Raw genomic sequence first — 22,912 nt, 5'->3', positions numbered from 1 at the left:
AAAGAAATGCAGCAATGCTGCACAGCATTTTCGATGTAGCCCACTAATCATAGCTGCTTTCACCTGGCAATATGCACGTCTGTATTACTGAGAGTTGGCGAACGGTGTACTTGACTTGCAACATCATTTGGTGCCCAGTTAAAATCAGAGATTGGGGAAAGGCTATGTGAGGAGAAAGGAAAACAGAAGTAAACGTTAAAACGTTTTGCAATGACTTCTTGAAATTATGTGTTTGGAAGTTTTTGTAGTTTTCTAAATCTTTTTACTTCAAGGACTTTCAAAAAGATGCACTTTTAGACCACTCAGCCCTGCTTCTCAGTTATGGTTCAGCATTGAGCTGCATGAAACAGAGTTATACTGTACAGTGAATACTCGAAAATGATTATGGTGATTCTTGCATTGTAACCTACAGGGATTTAGATAATAGAGACATGAGCCAAAAGTACTCCTCTTTGCTGGGGGACCCCCAATGCCATGTTGGACCTTCTCCATAGCTGCTTTAGAAAAAACAGATGTTGCTAAGCTGTTTGTAGGTCTAAACTTTGTGCTGAAGCCAGGCAGCTCCCCAGAGGAATTCCCTTACCTCAGAGCTGAGTCATGCAAATTATACCTCCTTTCCCTTTTCTTCCATCTCCTGTCTTTGAGCTGTTATCACCAGGCCACAATCATTTAATCTCAAACACAAGTTACATGTCATAAAAAAATGAGGTCTTTTCAAGTATAGATTCTTAAAATAATTTTTTTTCTTCATAAAATCTGATGTCTGTAGTGACATGACAGATTGTCTTCACAAATGTTCCTGAAACAAGTGACTTTTTTTTTAACAACAGAAGTAGAGGACCACTAAAGGTTTAATTAAAATTGCCAAGAAAGATGAAACTGCCATGTAAATAACTATCCAGCATTTTGTGTTTTATTTGGCAGCAAATGATGATGCAGAAACATGTTGGCTCACAGCTCCTGAAAATATTTTCAAGCAGATCCAAGCAGCGATGTGGATAAAACCCACTAAACCAGTTTTTAGAATGAAATAAATCTTTGATTCACAAAAAAATATAGTCATTACTGTCAATCTAGTGATTTAAGTAATATGAGAGTATATTTCTTCAAGGAGAAAGTACAGGAGATGAACTTTGACTGGAAAATGTATAATTTTATGGGGTTAAATTACACTGCCAAAGTATTTTCCTGTTTCCCTCTGGGCTTGTAAAATAAATACAGAGACACTTGTATTTAAATACCCAATAAAGCAGGGAAAATTAGCCTCTGAGAGAGCATTTAAATCAGTTTGGGACCAGAGAAAAACTTTAAATGAAATGCAACCTCCTGGAGGCAAAAATCCATACCAAAGGAAAACTGCTGATATTGTGGTGCACTGTGATAATAGCCCCACTGCCTGTAGCACAGACACAGTGAAAGTCATCTAGCATTTCACACAAATAAGATGTTTGCTGCTGTGTGGCTACTTAGCTGCAAGCCCAGCCATGCTTTATATGCACCTGTGTGTGTGTGTGTGTGTGTGTGTGTGTGTGTGTGTGTGATAACTTGATGAAGTTGTCAATTGCACAAACCCCTCTGGCAGTGGTTTAGTCTCAGCTCACACATGTACATGCACACAAATACAGGTAGCTTTAATTCTTTACTAAACTAAGAAGATATTGTAGAGTAAATGGAAAGACATACAAAGGGAAGGTGGAAAGAGGGGCAATAAGAGACAGAAAGGATGCATACAAGTGCAAAAATGAGGAGGTACTGTAGAAAAACACAGATGAGGATAGGAGGTGACAGTGAGTCGTGAAAGGAGAAGAGCACGTCAGGAGAGGAGGCGAAGATTGGAAACCATGAAAGTAAACTGAGGAAAGAAGATTAGAAAAAATAGGAGGGTTGGAAAGGAGAACAAGAATGTGTGAGGAAGCAAGAAGAGCGAAGGAAGAAGACAAGTTTGGGGGATTAGAAAAAAGGAGGATGAGCAAAGGTGTTTTTACCAGTCCTAAGATTACTGCCTCATTGTTGTAAAAAAACAGTAGTTATTCAGTGTCTAACCTGATCCTCACTGAGATATGTTCCTCTGTCGTATTACAGCTGCTTCTATGGTTACTGTAACCTACAGGTAAACACACTCAGACAGCTTCAGACATGTTCTCAAGGCAAGCACACAACCACAGGTAGAAAATTATATTCCACCTCTGTCAAATGTTTATATTCACACCTCAGAAATAGTTCAGGAGAGTTCATGGAGCATCTCATAGTCAGTAATGTCCCTGCCTTCATTTCTGGGCTCAGGCCAAGTTTTTATTTCACTGAACACAAAACAGCAAAAATAGGTTTTGTTGGATTTCACGTTTGAGGTGTGATATTACGCTTTGTTTTTTCATGCGGTGCAGACTTTTGCGGCTGAAAAGCACTGCAAAATCAAAACTCACCATTTTCTTTCAAGGTGGGGATTTGGGTAATGATGGTTGACGATCTGACTTGAGATCTGCATGTCTGCCTGTAGGCTTACAGTGTAAACTGTCGAGAGGCTACACGTCCATTAAGAATTACACACTGACTACACCTGGGCCATGATTCAATAATATAAAGTACTTTTGAGGGGGGGGGTGTCTTTTTGCCTTTATTTGATAGGAACAGCTGAAGAGAGACAGGGAATGTGGGAGAGACATGCAGCAAAGGGTCACGGGCTGCTGCGGTAAGGACTCAGCCTACCAGGTGTGCAACCAGGTTGCCCCTAATATAAAGTAATTTATAAACTTTTGGTGGTATCATGGTAAATTGTAATTTTAAAGATAAGTAAATGTGTTATTGAGGTTGTTGTTGTTATTGGTTTTTTTAACATCTGTTAAAGGTGTAGTGTATAACCTCTGACATAGTTAATTTATTTTCAGTTTGATTGTTTTTATGTGATTTCGGAACAGATTTGCCATAAAATGATATAAATCAATGTCAGAAAAATATTAATACTGATATCATGATATTGACCTCAGAACATATTGGCCGGCCCCAGTGGCTACATCTTGCCATTTGTGGTGAAATCATTTACATGTCACCAACTAGTAACAGTTTGCGCTTTACTTCTATAATCATGTGTGTATGGCAGGTATTGAATGAGTAATATGAACTGAACTTTGTTTGGTGCACTGACTTTGGTTGTATTCCAGCTGGGGTGAATTAGCTTGTATTATTATGTGTCCATGTTTGTTCTCGCAGCACGTGTCTTTGTTAGTCATACAGGACAAATGGGCCACAACCTTACCTGCTACCTGGATTATTAGTACAGTTACCTGAGACTGTAACTCAGTGAAGTGTCTCCTCTTCCATGCGTCGCGTCCTTCATTTGAAATAATCAAACATTGTGCTGCCTGGCTCAGTAACAGGAGCAGGAATTGGCTTGGTGGTGATGCTGATGTTATTTTTGTAGCTTAATTCAATTGATGGATTGTGCCAGTCTAATGTGATTGGCAGAATGGATGCCCTTGTACTATAGAAGGCAGCCAATACAGGCATTAGAGTGACTGAGTAAATGGAAAATTGTCCTCTAATGCGGTCGTGGCTGCTCTGGACTTTGAGTTTGATGTTTGCCATAGTTGCTTTGGTATTTGGAGAGTGTCTGTCAAATAGCCAGGCGTGTTCATTAAGTGGGATGCTGGGATAGGCCAATTTTATATTGCATAATACAATGGACACTGTGATGGCGCTCCAGAGAAATGCGGTCATGGGAAAAAGCTGAGGTCAAACCATCAGGGAGAGGAGAGGAAGCTTGGATCTGACTGAAGAGGAAGAAGAACCCTCTAGGGACAGAGTACGGGTTCAGTTTTCTGGATAGTGAACTTGTTCACTGGTTCTACTGGGAATACTTTTCTTCAGTGCTCACTTCTTTTCTACTCATCAGTGCAGACCTCTTCACTATTCTCTTGTCCTGTCACTGGGACTATTGGCAATGTGTACAAGCATGGCCTTCCATTGTAAACAAAGAGAAAAAATGCCAATGCTGTAAAAGCAAGATTCCCAGGAGTTACACATGATGAAATCTTTCTCTTTGGCCAGTTGGTGGCATCCCTACTGAGTTTCCCCTGCCTTATGAGGACAGCCAGTGTTTGTTAATAATCTAATTTATAAGGAAATCTGACCCAAAGGAAATGCAACAAATGCATAGTTTTCCCTTTTTTCCTAGCAAATAGTTTCTAACACCCATAAACTGCTTTTCTTTCACACAAGTCTTTAAATTGAATGCCAGTGTTCATTTGTTTGTCTGGAAAGGTTCTGTGATCTTTTCAACCAGCCATGTGGAGCCCTTTGGAAATTCTACTAGATAAACCGCTCACAATATCAGGGAAAAGCCTCAACACTTTAAAATGACATACAGCTGTTCAATAGTCTGTGCTGCTCAGTTGTTACATGGATCATCTGGCTGAAAGATGCAGCAAAAGGTCCTGATATCGCTGCACAGTAGACTGGGCCAGAGCCGTAGACAGACTGGGTGTGGCCAACGCAGGTTTCATTGGCATCCTCTTGCTGCACAAGCTTCTCAATTAACCCCAGTTGTTCAAACTGTAAAACTTAATGGCACATTTTTATGGTAATCATATGGAGGGCCCTGTTACTTAGACCTTTTCCCTCTGTGATATCCCTTTTTTAAATGAGTGAAAGTGAAACTAGACAATTTGGCGCAGTGGTGGTGGCTCCAACCAACAGTTACCTCCAAAATTGGCTGTTTCAGTCACTCTTACCTTGAAACATTACAGTAACTGCACTTCAGTGTGAGTGATCAGCAAAACAAAAATATGGCAATGACAATTCTTGGGTTTTCAATGGAACAATAAAACAAAGTAATGAGAGCACTTCCACCCAGAAAAAGTCAGCATTTATTTATTGTTTTATTTGTTAGTTTATTTATCAAGGACAATACAGATAAACATTGTTTCAAGCAGATAAACAATGCAACAGATGTAATGTATAGGGCATCTAGCTGAAGCTAATTTCTGTTATTTATCTAATGTAGCTGTACAACTATAAGGGCATTGACTAATTTGGACAAACACAAATAATCTTTGTTGTTTGATTCCTAATTTTTATCATCACTGTTAGTATGGTACAACAGCAGTTTGTGACATTGCATGTTACAGTAGTACTAATAGTAGTAGTAATGTAGTTCCAGCAGTGTTTAGGAAGACAATTTAAGTTGATGGATGAACTGGCAGTCAGAGATGAAGATGATGTATGTTAGTGTGCATATTTTCAACATCAACATAATGTGTATCTAGCATACCATAATGAAAGAGCCAATAATGCCAATGACTCTCCATGCATGCATACTGCTTTTATTATGAGGTGACACACCCAAGGAACAGCTGCAGACACACACACACACACACACACACACACACACACACACACACACAGTTAATGTGGTATTGCGTTAGACAAATCTGCATTCTGCAAGTACATTTAAAACAGTTAAGGTAGAAGTTAGAGCATTTCAAATCAAATTAATGCAGCAATATTGGATTTTTATTATTTTTGCGCAAATGTGATGAAGTACCATGATTTGTCAAGTGCTTAATTTTACTGGATTAGCCAAAAACAGACATTTGTCTGGTTATTAGTTTCTCAATTGATTGTATTGAAAAACTAATAACTAGAAAATGACCTATATCAAGGTGTATATATCATTGTGATACAAAATTACAGATACCCTGACAAAGGTTATTATCCATATTGCCCACTTTGTACAACTCAATCAATATCCTGATAAATTTTAGGCCTAATGTTTATGTGATGATGATGATAAATTGACAATAAATAAAAATAGGTTCAAAATGATGTGCTGAAAGATCATGTTTTAAATATGCTGGACTATTTAAGGTTTATAGCTCATCATGCTGCATGTTGCTTTGTTTTGAGTTAAGATGTAGAGCGAAATCAGAGCGAGGCAATTAAAAAAATATATATATATTTTAGAAATGCATTAATGAAACAAAACAAAATTAGATCTGTCATTGACTTCTAATGTCATGATTGGTAAATTTGCGGTTTATTTTTCAGATCTACTGGAGATTATCCTCTTTTGAAAGACTCTGATTATCAGTGTCAGTAAAGTTTCAGATTTATCATTCATCTACTGTAGGGCATCAGCTTTCAGAAAAGGCTCAGATTAGACTGAAATGATTGAAAGAGATATGTGTGTGCATGGATCCTGGAGAGTGTGGGGTCTAACAACCTTTGGTGACAGTCAGTGACATCATGTACATCACTTAATGTGATTGGGTGGGGTGGGGGGTTCACTGCACATGCTCAGTCACTGCCTCTTTGCCTGACAAGGTTTTGGTTGTTCTGTCTTTACCAATGACATGTCACCACACACAACGCGGATACAAACACACACATGCATAAAACATAATGACAGTACCCTACATACATGTGTGCTCAGTCACTCATAACACAATACACAAATGACACAGTGACGCTGACAACTCACAAACGATGATACTTCCTGACAGCACACAGCTACTCAGATACAGCAGAGAGAGTCATTACTGCTTTCATTAATAGAAATATGTTTCCTATTGATCTGGAGCAAGATTATTAACATATATTATTGATCTTTTCCATTCCTGAGAGTTGCGGATTATTTCAGAAATTATTAAAAATCTATAATGCAAATTTTGTAAATCAGTTGATTAGCTGACCTTCAGTTCTTTGTGTTGTAGCAACAACTTTTCTGTCTTTCAAACTTTATTGCAAGCGTTTTTTGTTTTACTGCATTATTGCATGAAAATGGCCTAGAACAGTTGGGGTGTGTGTGTGTGTGTGTGTGTGTGTGTGTGTTAAAAGGATATGAAGTATATGACCATATATACCATGAGACAATATACATTTGTGTACCATCAGAGATTTCGCCATACGGTTTATGTTGTGGCAGCTATCCCTTTTTAATATCTCTGGTTGTATTAGGCCATTGTGGGCAAAGTTTAAACTCAATGAGCAGAACTGATTTATGGCAATAGTGGATTTTGATATAATTTTTCATCAGTGTGATAAAGAACCTTGATTTATCAGGTATTTCATTTGCTGGATTAGCCAAAAACAGACATACCTGTCTGGTTATTTTATCCATTAACAGTTTTTCAATTGATTTTCCAGAAAATGTATTTTTTTTAATCGCAATATATAGATAAATATCCTGATAACAAATTACATATGCGCTTTGATTTAGGTGTTTTTTCTTTTCATTGATTATAATGATAAAATGACAAAGAAGCCTAGTTTAGTTCAGAGAGAGACATACTCTTTGCTCTGCTTTAGGGCCACATTGACCTTCACACCTCTTCTATACAGTGATAATCTGCCTTCAAGGACAGATAGATACATTGTCATTTGGGGAAACCCAGCAAATTTGAAATGTTCTCAGCCCTCCATTGCACATGTTTAAGAAACACTGCTGCAGACCACTGATTCACAGTAATCACGAGAGATGTCCTGGGTATTGGGGCGTATTTGAATGGATGGTGTCGGCTCAAATAATAAAGTCGATCAAAATCCGATCGTGGCTTCGCTGTACTCTACTGTCCACCTCAGCCTGCTAATGTTGCAGGTTGATTTAAACTTGTCAGGTTTGTGTGCTCTCTGCAAGCCAGTGACTGTACCCAACAAACGGTTGTTTGTGAGGGAAGACCCTGCACTCTGTACCACCACTGTACAATCACTGGTGTTTCTGTAGTTCCAATGAATCCAACAGAGTGATATGTCTTCTCTCTTGTTGATTGCGTCATGTCAGTTTGAGTATTTGGATCAAGTAACTTGTGAAAAATAAGCTGTGGCAGATTTAGTAGGCTACAGCTGTTATTTAAATTATTAAAGGACTCAGATCGGGACTGGGCCCAAATATACTTGATCAGGACATCCCTATTAATTACTAATGTCCACTAGTTTTTTCTGTTCTGTTTGGTTCTGTTCGGTCCGCTACTCTTCTGTCTGCAGATATACTGTAGACATTTTGCCTGCCAACTTAAGACACTAACAGGCTTTTTCTAAAGGGAGACAGTTTTTAACTCAGCAGATTTTCTCCACCAATTCTGTATTTACTTACCAAGATTTATCTTGACATGTAGTACTGTCATCATTCTTACATTTTTGCATATTTTATCACCGTGTGTGTGTGTGTATGTGTGAGTATGTTGCTGTAGTGACAGCCCAGTGCTTCTGGGTAAAAATGATTAGTGGTAGCAATCAGCAGGGGTGTTTGGGTGTTATCAGCTTTCATTCCCAGTATCTGGTTCCAGTATTTGCTGAACATTCTGTTTAAGGTTTTGTGGCTCTATCTTGACTGGCAGCAGATACAGACACAGTTTGATTCTCAGTCTCCGTATCAGGCTTCTGTTGAGACTGAGACATCGTCACCAAGGGGTGTTTACAGCATTGAAGCGCCTGTAGTGTTGCTGCTAATTAGACTGATAAAAAGCAAGACTTGGCTACAGAACTGCCTTGCTGTGAAAAACAGTCTGTTCAGCACATGCCTTGTACACACATGCATGTACACACCCACACAGAAAGTGTGACAAATAAGATTTATTGTGATTTTTTTTTTGTTTTGTTTTGTTTTGTTATGCTCAATATACACCCTTTTTTCCAAATATTGGGAATTTTGTGAAAACAAAAAAATAATAAAACAGTTGATTATTTCCCCACATTTCCCCGACGCTCTGCTCCATCTCCCTTACCTGCATTTCAAATGTAAAATTTTTAGTTTTCAAAGATTGTAGCAGTAGGACGGTGTAGTCCCTCATTCGTCCCGGAGTGTTCTATCGTAGAAAAGGTTTCAGTCGTAGTCATCTGGACACAAAACAACAATTGATTCTGAAAACAGTGTCCAGGTGACTACGACTGAAACCTTTTCTACGATTGTAGCAGTAGCTTTCTGACTAACATCGCCCTATTCTTAATGTTTGTCTTACACTGAAATTACCTGGTTTTAAATAGTGTAATAGTAGACAGTCTACTTCCTGTTAAAAGTAATTGCGAAAATGTGAAAAAATAGAACCCCAACCAACTTATGCTCACATTTTGGAATTTAATCAACAAACCTTCATCTTGCTACAGATGTTTCTAGCAGTCTGGTACTGTAGGAGAGGGGTGCAGTTTGTGAACAACCTTGAAAAGTATCAAATTATGTCTTGCACTGACTTGGCTTGGATATTTTCAGTGCAACCTCCCACATCTTGTCCGTGATTGCAGTTCCTAGTCTTCTTCAGTAATTGCACACAATATTGAATGTACCATTTGTGTGAGATTAAAGAATAAACGTTTCACAATTTGTAGTTTTCGCATCAATTTCACATTTTGTTTACTTGTTTGGATTGTTTGTTCCACTAGTCATCTAAATTAATTTGATCTTCTATTCATTTTCTGTGTTTCAGGTTCCATCTGAAAGAAGAAAGTGTATGTGGCAGATAGTGCGTGTGCATCTGCAAACATCTCTGTGTGTGTACATGTGTCACCATGAAGCACCAGTCTATCTCCCGATGGCTGAGCCAGCTGGGACTGCCGCAATACTGCACAGTGTTGGAGCAGGAATATGATGGTGTTGAGGTAATACAAACACACAGAACAGCAGCAGAAACCAACAAACCTACCAAAATCTAGAGAGACATTTACATAACTATTGATTTATTATTACTATTTAGTAAATAATGGCTGAAAACAAGCCTGTTCCGGAGAAGACTCTTGAGGCAGCAGTAGACTAAATGTACCTACAAGGTTACAGGAACAAATAACAAAACTTTCTGAGAAAATCTGGATGAGCATCTGTCCTCCACTGACAAAAAAGCATTTTATGTAGGTACTTAAACCATTGCAAACTGTTTAGAGGTGTTTAGTGTAGATTGTTAATACTATTAATCATTCCTACAATAATTCTGAGTCACTAAAAAATGCATTTTAAAGTGCCGTCAAGTCAGATTTAGTGAGAAATCTGCTTTCTTTGTGCAGCAAAGATAGACAAGAAGAAAAAAAAGGCAAACACATAGTCCCCACCAGAGTCTCAGTTTTTTACAATGAGAATTTATTATGCAGTTAATTACTAATTATACCAAAGTACTACAATTCATTTTGTGGCAACTCATTTTTTAAAATGTGACATATGAAGTAGAACATCAAAATCGTCAGTGTACCTAAATTGGAAAAAGCCCTAGTGGTTTCTAGACATGAGAGAAGTTTTAGTTTTAAGATATGTCTTCGAGATTTCTGTCTACTTCAATATAATGGGGTGAGATGGAATTTCTTTTGCCAGACTCCATTAGGGGTAAGTTTAAAAAAAACAAAAAAAAAAACGTTTTTTGTTATTTAGATGAACCGACCTTTTAACATGTCTGTTTAGGGAATTTCAGTAAATGTTTGATGAGCCCATGTTGTATAATAAAACGTTTCTATTCTGGTAAAACCAGCTGTTGTTGATAAGAGGTTTCCCACCGCAGCCTAATAAACCAGCCTAATGAAACTTCATCACAGGCCTATTAGTCTGAATTGACAGTGATGTGGGGGCTGTTTTAACATTCAACCATTAGCTAACTTCAGTCTGAACATTACACAACCATTGGCTAGGAGATGAGATTGATTAGCCAATAAGACATGAATTATTCCATTACCTCTTGCTAATGTTTACCCAGAATGCATTGGTGTCATTAGTGACGGCATAATGGGGAAAGCTTATGAAAACGAAGGTGAAAGGAGCAGGAAGAGAGAAACAGGGAAAACGATGTGAGATAAGGACAAGAAAGTGTTGTGCTGATTTTAACCATAATAGAGGTTTGATTAAAGTTGCTATGTGAAATATTCTCTCAAAATTCCACCATTAAATGACTTTCTGAGCTTCTGACCTACATACAGCCAGTAAATTTAATTGTGCTCTGAATGGAATTCCTTCAGTTCAAAGGAAAGTCTCTATAAGTTAAATAAAATATATGCATGAAGCTGATGACTGGAGCTACTGGCACTTCTCGTACTTTCAACCGTCTCTGTACAGAGTAATTTGCAGTTATAGGGAGCATGAGACCTACGAATCATACTCTAACCCCTCCTTGATCATCCTCCATGCATAATGAGCTCAGCTCTGCGTTACTAACCTTTCTCTGGATATTATAACAACAGTATCCAGCTCAGTGCCTCTTAGCCATCCAGGCTGCTCGTTAACACAACATATTGGTAAAACCAACTCAGCCAACATCATCAACACTACTAACAGCTACATGCACAAGTGTCCAACTCTCCTAACTCTTCAGTATGGTGTACAAAATTTGTGTTTATACTTCATTAATTATGAGCTGCAAAATTGTCCGATGCACCACTGACGAGCCAATTTTGCATTTAATTTTTGTGTTTCAATATATAACTATGCAATGATGAAATTTCCCCATTAGTGATTATATTCAAAACTGCAATATCATGTGCAATAGAGTGAATGTACAGCATCTTGTTAAGTGGGTATAAGATTCTGTTACAGCCTCACTTAATGATTTAGGCTTTGTTCACACTGCAGGTAAAAGTGACCAAAAGTGTTTTTTTTTAAATTAGTTTCATATGCAACTCTGTTCTGTTTTGTCAATGATAGTGTGAACAAAGAAAAGCATATTAAATCAGGATGTAAAACCATGACAATGAGTTAAGAGCCTAAAAAAGCTCTGTATAGCTTCAGATCCAAGTTAACTTGCTCATGTGATTTATTTTAATATCAGAAATTTTGATGTTGCGGGGCTCCAGACTAACCTTTTACATTGGTGGCACTGGTGCATCTAAATGAAAAAGTTAGGCGCACCAGTGCCACCAATGTAAAAAGTTAGTCTGGATTTACATAGCACATAATTTAGGTGCACCCAATAATACATTTTAAGCGTACTTTTTTTTTTTTTTTTTGGTTCCCATACACATTGGTAATTTCTTAACACATTATGTAAATTATTGTAAACAGGAATAAAGGTGCAGATAAATGTTTTTGAATTGACTTAAATTTCGTAAAAGGTATCTCGTCTTTGGCTATATTATAAGCAGTGTTAAATTTTATTATCATTTCAGACTCCTCACTGCTTCGGTTTGCCTGGTGCTGAAATGATGCGGGGAGGGGAGCTGCTCTGCCGGCCACACACCTGTCACGGCACAGGGCGTGTTTCTTGGAGACATTGTGCTTTTTTAACGTTTCAATTCGGAACATCGATGCTCGGACAAAAAATAGCATTGTTCCCAGCCATGCTTGGGCTGCACTCTTTGAAAAAATGCAATTGTTATTGTTGGTATTGTTAGGTTTTTATCAATACTGCTACTCTTATCCGATACTCCTACAGGATTAGAATTGAATATTTTAAATATAACTAAATGTTTCTAGAGCAGCAACAGTAATGTTTATAACAGCAAAGTCACTATATAAACTCAATAATATCTCACTGGAAACAAATCTAAAATGTCAATAAAATAAATCATATTACAGACATCAAAATACTGAGTGAAGTTTAGAAAGAATAGCAGACAAATAATAGACATCAGTCCTTCATCCTGTCCTCTGTCCTCCTCCCTCTTCTGCTGCTGTGATTCGCTGCCTGCAGGTACTGCTGGTAGAGGGAGGAGGGGCTGGTTTGTCTCAGCCAGCAGCTAAGTTTACAAGAATTTGCCAGTTTTAAGATATGTGGCAAACTAAGAAACAGCTTTCGTTTGAGCTTGTTTGTAACAATTCGCTATTAGCCAAGCTAGCACGCTGTGCTTGTGTAAAATGGTGGATGAGAGACTGCGGAGAGAGCAGATTAAAATACTGCTTTCTACATGTTTATGCTTGTTAAACAGGTGTATTGATTGATGGTGTATTGGCTTTTTACTTGCAAAGGTTGGATTGCACGTACTTACAGTAACGAGTGTAGTTGTCGTCAACTCAAGTAATCTTCAAGTTTTCTTCACTTCACTGTCGCCACTCCATGTGTATGTAGAGGAGCTCAGCCCCGACACAGAGAGCAGGGGAGAGGCTGCAGCGTGATAATAAATGACACCAAAACATTATAGTACAGATAAAAGAATAGGTAATGTCGGAGCTTATCAATACTACGGTCTTTAATAATTCAGCCCCGGGCCCATTTTTAATACCGGGTTTCGGTACCGATCCCTACTGCACACCCATTTGGTGTTTTGTTAAAAAAAAAAAAAAAATATATATATATATATATATATATATATATATATATATATATATATATATATATATATATATATATATATAATTTTTTTTTTTAAAAATCAGACCTGCTAAATTTCAGGTGCACCGGTGCGACCAATAAAAATGTTTAGTCGCACTTGACAGATTTTTTTGTCGCACCTTGTATCCCTATGTTGATGTCTTTATTGCCCAGTGCTGTCTGTACCACACTGCTTGGTCTTTTCACTCACAAGCACCTTCATCGTTGCAACAACATTCACGTGGGCAAAACCAACACTGACAATTGCTATATCAACTCTCCAGCGGACTGGTATGAGCATTTATATTGTTGTTCAGCTCTGCATGATCTGAAAAAGAAAGAAAAAAGAAAAACATGTCAACTTGCTGTTGGACACAAAGGGAGACGAGAACGACAGAGGGAGGGGAGATAGATTAGGCTTGTGATAGGCCAGCCATGTCTCCTACACACACACACACACACACACACACACACACACACACACACACACACACACACACACACACACACACACACACACACACACACACAGACAGACTCACTCACACGCACTCGTGTTAACATCAGCAGAACTAATGTAGTGTCTTCTTGTTTAACCTACTAACATGTTATTACTGAGCTGTCTAGGCACGTTGACCACAATGACCGGCTGTGTGCGTGCATGCTAATGTGTGCCGGTACATCTGCAGTTTTCAGACTTGTTATGTGGTTTTCAGACTTGTTTGCTTGGCTGCATTTGTTTATTTTTGAAACTGTTGCTTTTCTGCAACTTTTGTGTGTCTGTGTGCACACATGTTTATGTGACTTTGAGTGCATTTGTGTGCATGTGTGCAATTGGCTACTTTGTTATGCAGGTATGTGTGTGTGGTTGTGGATGCTTGTATACCTTCTAACTTGCTCTATGTGACTTAAGAGTGACTTGTTTTTGGATTGTGCACCGTTTCTGTATGACTTTCTTTTGCCTTTGGAGTATGTATGTGTGCATGTGTATTTATGGGATTGCCCACTGTATGTGTGTGTGTGTGTGTGTGTAGTCTAAATAGAGCAGTGTTTGTGATGTGAAGAGAATGGTCGTATTGTTGAGAAACCAAAACAACAAGGCCTTGGTTTGAGCTGGGAGCGTCCTGTGATGACACAGTGTGTGTCATTTACATGTGTGTTTTTGTATAGCTCCATTACTGTACAAGGTTGAGTTCTGGTTCAAAGATTTTGTGGCTCTCCCTCACTGGGCTATTTCAGGGGTCGTTTATGTTAATACCATAGTGAGGGTTGGGATGAGGCAGGGTGTGTTTTTTTTTTTTTTTTTTGTGTGTGTGTGTGTGTGTGTTTAAGACAATGCTGTAATGACAGAAGCAGGATAAGGGGAGGTGACGGCACACTTTTAGAAGATAGGAGGTCACCAGTGGTCTCAGCAATTATTCTTTTGCTCTGCTGGAGCCACCAACCGGTCTAGACAAAGCGTGTTTCTTAATCTCCACCAAACACAACTGTATCTTCCCTGTGAGAAAAGCTGTGTGTTAAAGGTTAATCATCACTGCTTGTTTGTGATTGGCAGGCTTGTGTCATTTTAAGTGGTATATTGAGACACCTCACACGTAGTCTTAGTGAACAGTTTAACCCCTAGCACCTGAGCAACAAATTTTCTGTCAAATTATAGCCCTTCTTCTCAGTGCCATAAATCAGTCAGTCTGGAACTCACAGAAGTCATACACATGCTGCTAGAATCAGCTCATCCTACTCTTGTTGATGTTTGAGGGTGCTAAGTAAATAAAGGAAGTGAAAACAAAGCAACAACAGTGCAGAACTATTTATCAGATAAGTTCACAGGATATTATCTGAAGCGCCATCACTTCAGATTAACTTTGTTTGTATTTTTGTTTTCCAGGACCTGCTCCACCTCTCAGAGTATGACCTCTTGGAGCTCGGAGTCCACAATCACCTCCACCGCCTACACCTTCTCACTTCTCTTTGCCTCCTCCAGGAGCGAGAGAGGAGGAGAGGTACTCAAATACACATACAGGCAGTCACACACACAGATGACCAAACATTATCTTTCCTTATCTGTTCCATCAGGATGTTGATTCCGGCTCCATGTTTGAGTCTCCAAGTTTCTATTTCGCTGTCTCTCTCCCCCTGTTTAGTAGACAGAAAGACAGAGACAGATAGCATTAGTGTCATGTAAAGACATGCTTATGCCTGGGGGGTCCGGTGGTGGGGAGGGGGTTGTCTGGTGGAGGACAATACTGTGGAGTACACACACAAATGTGAACACTTCCAAAGCTGTCAGTAAATAGGGAGAAGAGTGCTGAGGCCTGCAGTCCTGCTGGGTTTAATCACCTCTAGAAGTGTGTGTTTGTAGGCATGGATGTGTGTAGGTCTCTTTGTGTCCATGACTGACTGCTTTGTTTGCCCAGTTTCCCATGCATTATACTGTGAAATCTAACTGTTGTCTTGGTGACTATGTCGTGCACGAGTCCTGTTTATACCAAGTGAAGAAATGATTTTAGTGAATCTTCTGAAGCTAATATGTAACACAGTAACATTTGACTTGTTGACCTCTGCAACTGTTTTTGCATTATATTAAAGGCATAAATATACTAAAAACTAAATCAAAAGTATTGCGTTTGCACAAGCGAAATATCCAGCAATGCATCACATTTGCTTCAGTCCAGTGTGGACAAGTTCTCTCTGCTAACTACAAATCTTTCAGATGCCAGAATTTTTGAAGTTGTTGAAGGAAGCAGGGACTATAAAGACGTAATCTTAGTTTGCTGGCCCATCTTGAGTGGAGTGTCTTAGAAAACAAAAACAGACCTCAAGCTACAGTGAGTATAAAAATGTATCACTTACAGCGCTGTGCTTGACGGAAGTTAAATTTTATGCAAATTCAATTTTCATTTCCTCTGTAGGAGTGTAACAGTGGTAAGAGGTGATGGTAATGGTTGAAAAATAGCTCGTATAAACATACAACATCTATGAGAGATGAAAAGCCTGTAGATGTTCAAACTAACTATGAATTTAAAAAAAAAAAAAGGCCTTGTGAGCAATTTTTGGAGAGCTACTATAATATCACTATCATAGGCTTTGTCACCTCTTCCTCCCTCACAATAAAACAGATATGCCATGTTTTACTTGATTTACTAGATGAATCGATCATGGTGCTTAAACCTTAAACCCATAGATGGGTTTAAGGTTAATATAGGAAATGAAAAAACGGGCCACGGACCGACTTTGATTTTGATATTTAATGTGTCGGATTTGTGTAACCAGGAAGTTGCTGACTTCTTCGTGTCTTGCACTTGATAAACAGCAAATACACCTGGGCGATGCCGGTACATGATTTAATGTAATGAATATGTGCTAGATGAAAAGTCAGGGGATCACCAAGTCATTAGGATTCATCCTCTAACAACCATGATTGTATGTATGAAATGTACCTAATTTCAGGACAGCCCATCTGATAGTTGTCAAGTCTGGAGCAAAGTATTGGACAAAAAGACACATAGCTTGCTATGACCATGTAGCTAATAAATCAAGAAATAAAGAGAAGAAGGACTGATTAATTACTTTGAGCATTTAAAGTAAAACTAACTAAAACTTGATCAACAAGAGAAGAGGACTTCACAGGTTACCCCTTTTAAAAGCATACATTTTCACATTCCTGAGATCACTGTGCGACTGCTAGTGGAGCCCCGACCTACAGGTTAAGGACCGTTGCTGAAACAGCCTCTAGTTGAAATCACTCAGTCACCAACTACTGTGGTATTATCTGTCTGCCTGGCAGCCTGCCACCCCTATCATTACCACAAAGGCCAGATTTGTTCAACTAATGGTATCCTTCACACACACACACCACACAAACACACACGCAGCATCCTCCAAAAATGCCAACTCAACATTTGACCCAGATAAGAGCATTCCAGTGAGAGCACCTTCAGGATAAAACACATGCATGCTGACACACTGCATCCAGGCACATATTAATTTCATCATATCACTGTTTTTTGGCTACAGTATATGATTACGTGGCTAGAATAAGAATCTGTGTGTGTGTGTCAGGTACTTTCCTCAGTGGCAGGAGAGATGCTCCAATTAGAACAATTAGAGGGTGAAATAGGAGGCATCAGTAAAACACACACGAGCATGTTCATATTTCACATATTTGAGGTATTTTAGTTCCAGGTTATATTTAGTTACAGTTGTTGCTGTAGTGCTGAGGCTGTTCTGTGGATACGCATTATGTTTAAAAGATTAAATTTACTCTAGCTGTATTCTTTTTTGCAACTATGTTGAAAATGGGGTAAGAGTTTCAGGTTATTACCGCATTTATTAGCACTGATGCTAAGTTGCACTTCACTGCTTGAGTTTAAAATGGATAAAAAGTAGGAAATTCTGTAATTTTGCTCCATTATCAATGCCTACAGGGGAAACACTGAAGCACACATAGCCACAGATGAAATCAATAATAGTTTCATATCAGTATATTAATGGGTAATTCTTACCAGCACTGTCATTTACTGCTGCTTGGTTTATTAGATCGCTGTAGTCATCTGAAAGCAGCAGGACATGTGCTTTCCTCTTACAACCTCTAATTTGGATCATGTGCTGTACATTTTCAAAGCCATGCACAATAACACACACATCTGGCATGGATGGTTTAATTAAAATCAAGCACCTGGCTCTGGAAAAACAATTAGTTTATGAATGTCTCTGCTCTTTGGCACACCAAACAGGTCAGAGTATAGAAAATGCATGGATTGCACACAGTCGTTAACACAGCTCCATTCTCTAATAAAAATCACTAAACTCCCCCAGAACTGCCTGTTCACTGCTCACCAAATAATTAAAAAAAAAAACTAAAACCAAACCCAGATAGATGTGGTGACAACAAGTGTACTGTATGTACAGACTCCTCCCTCCCAGTGTATTTCCTAAAGTCAACGCTTATAAAGAGGATTATTATAAGGAGTATGCTATCAAAGTCTTGGTTCCAAGGGCATTACTGCGCACATGGAAATATCATTTGTCAAATCTGACTATTTTGATGCAGCCTCATTAAACACTTGGATAAAATCATCTACAGGGCAGCCGTCAAAGTGAAAGAAAGAGATTTTATTGTAGTCCAGTAGATAGTAGTAACATCAGTAGTAACACCACGGCTTTTAAAGGGGTTGACAGTAGCTATAGTATGTGTTAGTCATATCTTATCCCCTACATGACCATTGACTTTAGTGACACAATTATCTCATCTCATCTTGAACTTTCACCACACACCCTTCCTGAACTATATGAGCTGAGGAAGTGAGTAAAGTGAATACCAGAACACGCACTGACAACACACTACTATGTTATGCCATGCTAAACATGGATTTTTACATTGTGTGTGTGTGTGTGTGTGTGTGTGTGTGTGTGTGTGTGAGAGAGAGACACACACACACAACAGGTGTTCATGCAGACATGTTTGTTTACTTGTTTGTTTCCCCGGTGGACAGTGATGTTGCCATGGTGACAGAATACTTACAGTTGTCAGTTGGGAGTTAGTTTGTGGTCCAAAGATAGAACTTTCACATTGACAACTACACACATTTATAGCTGTCGACTTACTTGAATTGTGAGCCAGTGAGCTGCTGGGGGTTCAATGTTTTTGTTCAGTGTTTGACTACAGAAGTTGCTGAAGGAGGGCGGAAATTCATTCACTCATTTCCCTGCCCCAACACACTTTTAAGGCAGATTCCAGATGTGAAGCTGCTAGTATTGTTGTTTTCTATTCTGTTTTATTCTGCTAGCTGGTTTGTCAGCTGTTATAAAGATTAACTATAGTACTCTCTGGCCACCAGGACTAAGACTTATTCAGTCATGGCCAGCTGTTACAGATCTGTTTTTTGTTGTTGTCTGTAGTCTGTTTTTAACAACCTCTGAGGCCAATAAAGACCACATTCTTCTTTGCATTGCATTGCATTTTTGTGATAAATAGGTGTTACGAGAACTAAATTTATTCTGAGATCTGTGTCCGGGGAATGAAAATAGCACAAAATGCACTGCAATTTACAACTTTGAGGAGGAAGCTGTATTTTTATCAGAAGGTAGAGATTTAAGACATGTGAACAAAGTATTCTGCTGATATATAAAGTGAGGGCCAAAATTTTATTACATCAAATAGATTTTTGCGTGTGTCAACTTTTATCCCCTTCACTGTGATCGATAACTGAAAAATGACCTGCAGAAGCTCTGTGCAGATGGATCACATTTCATGTCACATTGACAATATCCATATAAACATGAAATATTCTTTTGTCAGTGTTGTGCAGAGTTCACCTCTAATTGAGTATGCAGAGATTTTTAAGTCCATGACCTTTACATGTTAGAGAATTTGTTACATCCTAGCAAGGAGTACAGGCTGAACCAGGATAATCTCTCTTGTGAAGGTGATAGACTGATCAACATGACCTAGAATTAATACTAAATGTACTATAAACATGTTCCTCTGTCTGTGTGCGTGCGTCAGTAACACCAACCGTGCAGTCAACATACTGTTTTCACTCGTATGTCAAAACAGGGAAGATCCAGTTCCCAGAATTAGGCTGATCCAAGATAAGAACATCATAAAAACAGAAATACTTGAGGAAAAAGTAAAGTTGTGACATTCTGGAGGCTGTTTTCCCTTTTTATAAAGTCTAAAAAAAAAGAAGTGATTTAATAGCAAGCCAGAATCACTTGTGTGATTGTAAACAGCAACTACACTCAGTTACCAGTTTGTTAGTCACACCTAACTAAAACTAAAACAGTCTAATACAACAGTCCTGCAATAAATTCTACCTTCATGACGGTTATAATTTTCAGTTTTTGTTGAGACCGTTTTAGAGAGGTGTTGACCCTTTTTTGGAGGATGTAGTTTATGGTGCTGTTGAATTGCATTATTAGGGAACCCTAGTTTGTGTCAGATTATTATTGTTATTATTATTATTTGTCTTATGCCGCGGCTCAAATTGCTGTAAGCTGGAATGAGCTAGAAACATGAATCTTGGCCCAATTACTGGAAAAGATGTGCATCTGCTTCCACGGAAATGAGCCCAGTCGGCCACATGGTGGCGATGTAATTAAGGCCCAAAAATGCAATTTTGAACAGGCCACACCCCTCACACCGAAGGTTCGAGTGACTTGAAATTTCTCACACAAGTCCAGCTCAATGTACTTTACAAAAAAAGCCTCTTGGACCACTAAAGTTGGCCTAAATATCCGCCACTTAGAATTTTTTTGAAAAACACATTTTTGACATCTCCTCCTAAACCGTGGGTCCGATTGCTACCAAATTTTCAGTGGATCATCATTGGACCAAGCCTATCAAAAGGTGCATAAGGCTTATTGATATCTTATTTAGTTTGCAGGATATTGACGCAAGAACTTTAAATGGGGCGTAGCTCAGCACATAAATAGACCAAAGCTAAAAACCGTTGGACCAGTCATTACAAAATGTCCAATCGACCACTATGGGGCGCTACAAATGCAAAAAATGGGCATGGAATAACACAAATCAGACTATAAATCAGTATGATTGGTCTCACTGCTTTTTTAAGCAGAATTTAAATAGCTGAAGTGACTTTGCTTGGCTTTGTGAAGCCAGAAACTCACTCATTGCTGCTGTAGTTTTAGCCGATTGAGCTGCTTCCTTCTGTTGAGCGAAAAAGGGTTTGAACTCGCAAATTGCTGCTTGCGGCTATATTTCAGAGAGGTGTTTGTTATTTAGCCTACCCTTGTATAGATTACTAGTCATTGTCTTCCAAAGTGACCCATCTGTTTTGGAGCGACCAATAGCAGAGAAAGAAAAATGATTCATATGAATATTAAAGTTTGGTTAGGTTTAGGCACAAAAACTTTACTGTTGGTACAGTAGGAACGGGATGCAAACAACGTTCTCCCACGCCAATTTCCTTCCTAAGAGGTTTTGGGTCGCTTTAACAACATCATGTTACCTCCGCCCTTGCTTCTGAGAGACATCAGTCATCGTTCTTTCAGCCACTAGAGGGCTTGTCAGATAAATGTAAACATATGTTTTAGGCATTTGAACAAATAACCAGTGCTGTCCTTTTTCTGGTGAGGACAGTCTCGCACAAGCAAGAAAACTTGCTCTGTTTCTTTTAGTACAATACATCGTAAATATACAAATGGGATAATCTATGTGTAGTATTGTACATGGTATATAGACATTAAAGTAATTAAATTACTGAAAGAGAACCACCCCAGATTGTATAGTACTTCCTTACAATCGCTCTAGGCAGCTGCATATTATGTAGAAGCTGCCATTAATCATGAGCGATACTCCCATCAAATTCTGCAGCATTGTGAGGTTAATTAAAATGGTCGACAAGAATCCTGTGGATCAACCGTTGATGTTCCACAGAGACCATGATCGCATGAGTCAGAGAAATTAGTAGATTATATTCTACCTGAATTTTTTCATTCTAAGACCCGGAGGCTGCAACTGGAGGAATGAGGAGTGGCCTAAACATTGAACTGTTTACACTTCTCTGATCAGAAACGCACACTTGGGAACACGAACTTGTGTGTGTATACAGATCCATAAGGGAAAAAGGGAGTGGAGGAGGAGAACAGAGGGGAGGTAAGAGGGAGACGAGGAGTAGATGGAATGAGGGGGAGAGAAGTGGGAGAAAGGAGAGGATGAAATCGGGAAGAGAATGTTCTTTGCACAATTCGTATCTTCCCTCCTGAGGAAAACTCTACATGAAAAGGAACAGAAATGAAAGGGGGGAAAAAAACAAATGTTTGCTAATTGTAATAAACTAGTAAATCCATTTATGTTCCGATGTCATCTCCAGTAGGTGGAGAAGCCAAACCCATGTATTTAATGGTTTGGGAAACACTGGTGCCCTGAGGTGTATTGGTGGTCAGTGTTTGGAAATGAGTGACTCAGTGAGGTGTCGTGCCAACACGCTTTGCTGCCTGAGTGCCAATGTGCCAAAGCAGGGCTTGGCCTGAGGACTCACATTAACAGGAAGTTCAGGAAATGGCTATAATGGTATGGCATTCTCCAAACTCATTTAAAAAATGTAGTAAAGAAAATATTTTGATCTGAAGTTGATCTTGTGGGCTTCCTGTGCAGTACAATTAATTCTGTACACGTCACAACTTCTAAAAATACTATGGTAAATCAGTGCAGGAAATGTCACTGTGCATCACATTGGGGCATTCTTCTCTGCCTTTTCTTTTATTTTTGTGTACAAGGACACCCCATCATGTATTATCACTTATATATCTTAATAGCTATAGCATAATCCCACAACAAAAGAACACTAGGACAGAGGACCGAACAAATATATATATATATATATATAAAAATCCTAGAAATTTTCATTCCAGCTGAAGCTGCATCAGATAATGAACATAGCCAGAACAAATGGGTAGCCCACTGTGAGAACAATGTGTCCTGTTTAAACACCACTACAATCTATGGTGTAAAGCCACTTGAATATGATTTAAAAGTGAGAATGTGCCTCTGTACTTGCTTTGATGAGAAGTATATTCTTCCTCAAACATCACAAGGACACATCAGAAAAGGATTATAGTTCTGCTCTGCCCCCTTGAAATGACACCCCCCTCCTACCCCCATTTTTTTTTTTTTTGGAGAGGACCCAGGTGATTCAGGAGATGATTACAGATTACACTCCTGACTCACTGTGCACCTTCCTGGA

The 22,912-nt window shown here is 38.8% G+C and overlaps 1 protein-coding gene across 3 annotated transcripts in view; it reads left to right on the top strand.

Moving 5' to 3' along the window:
- bcar3 (BCAR3 adaptor protein, NSP family member) overlaps nucleotides 1-22,912 on the top strand; it is a 77,519-nt gene that overhangs the window by 924 nt on the left and 53,683 nt on the right. For 2 of the 3 annotated variants that reach the window (XM_044198427.1, XM_044198428.1), the window contains exons 3-4: nucleotides 9,414-9,585; nucleotides 15,091-15,205. In XM_044198427.1, coding sequence (XP_044054362.1) covers nucleotides 9,496-9,585; nucleotides 15,091-15,205 — 205 coding nt within the window. In that variant the 5' untranslated portion in view covers nucleotides 9,414-9,495. Of the gene's footprint in view, nucleotides 1-9,413; nucleotides 9,586-15,090; nucleotides 15,206-22,912 lie in introns of those variants that run through there. The other variant, XM_044198430.1, reaches the window with a different exon arrangement.

Source organism: Siniperca chuatsi, linkage group LG6, assembly GCF_020085105.1.
Source record: "Siniperca chuatsi isolate FFG_IHB_CAS linkage group LG6, ASM2008510v1, whole genome shotgun sequence".
NCBI lineage: Eukaryota > Metazoa > Chordata > Actinopteri > Centrarchiformes > Sinipercidae > Siniperca > Siniperca chuatsi.
The sequence above is the reverse complement of the archived record's forward strand: the minus strand, read 5'-3'. Positions and strand labels throughout refer to the sequence as shown.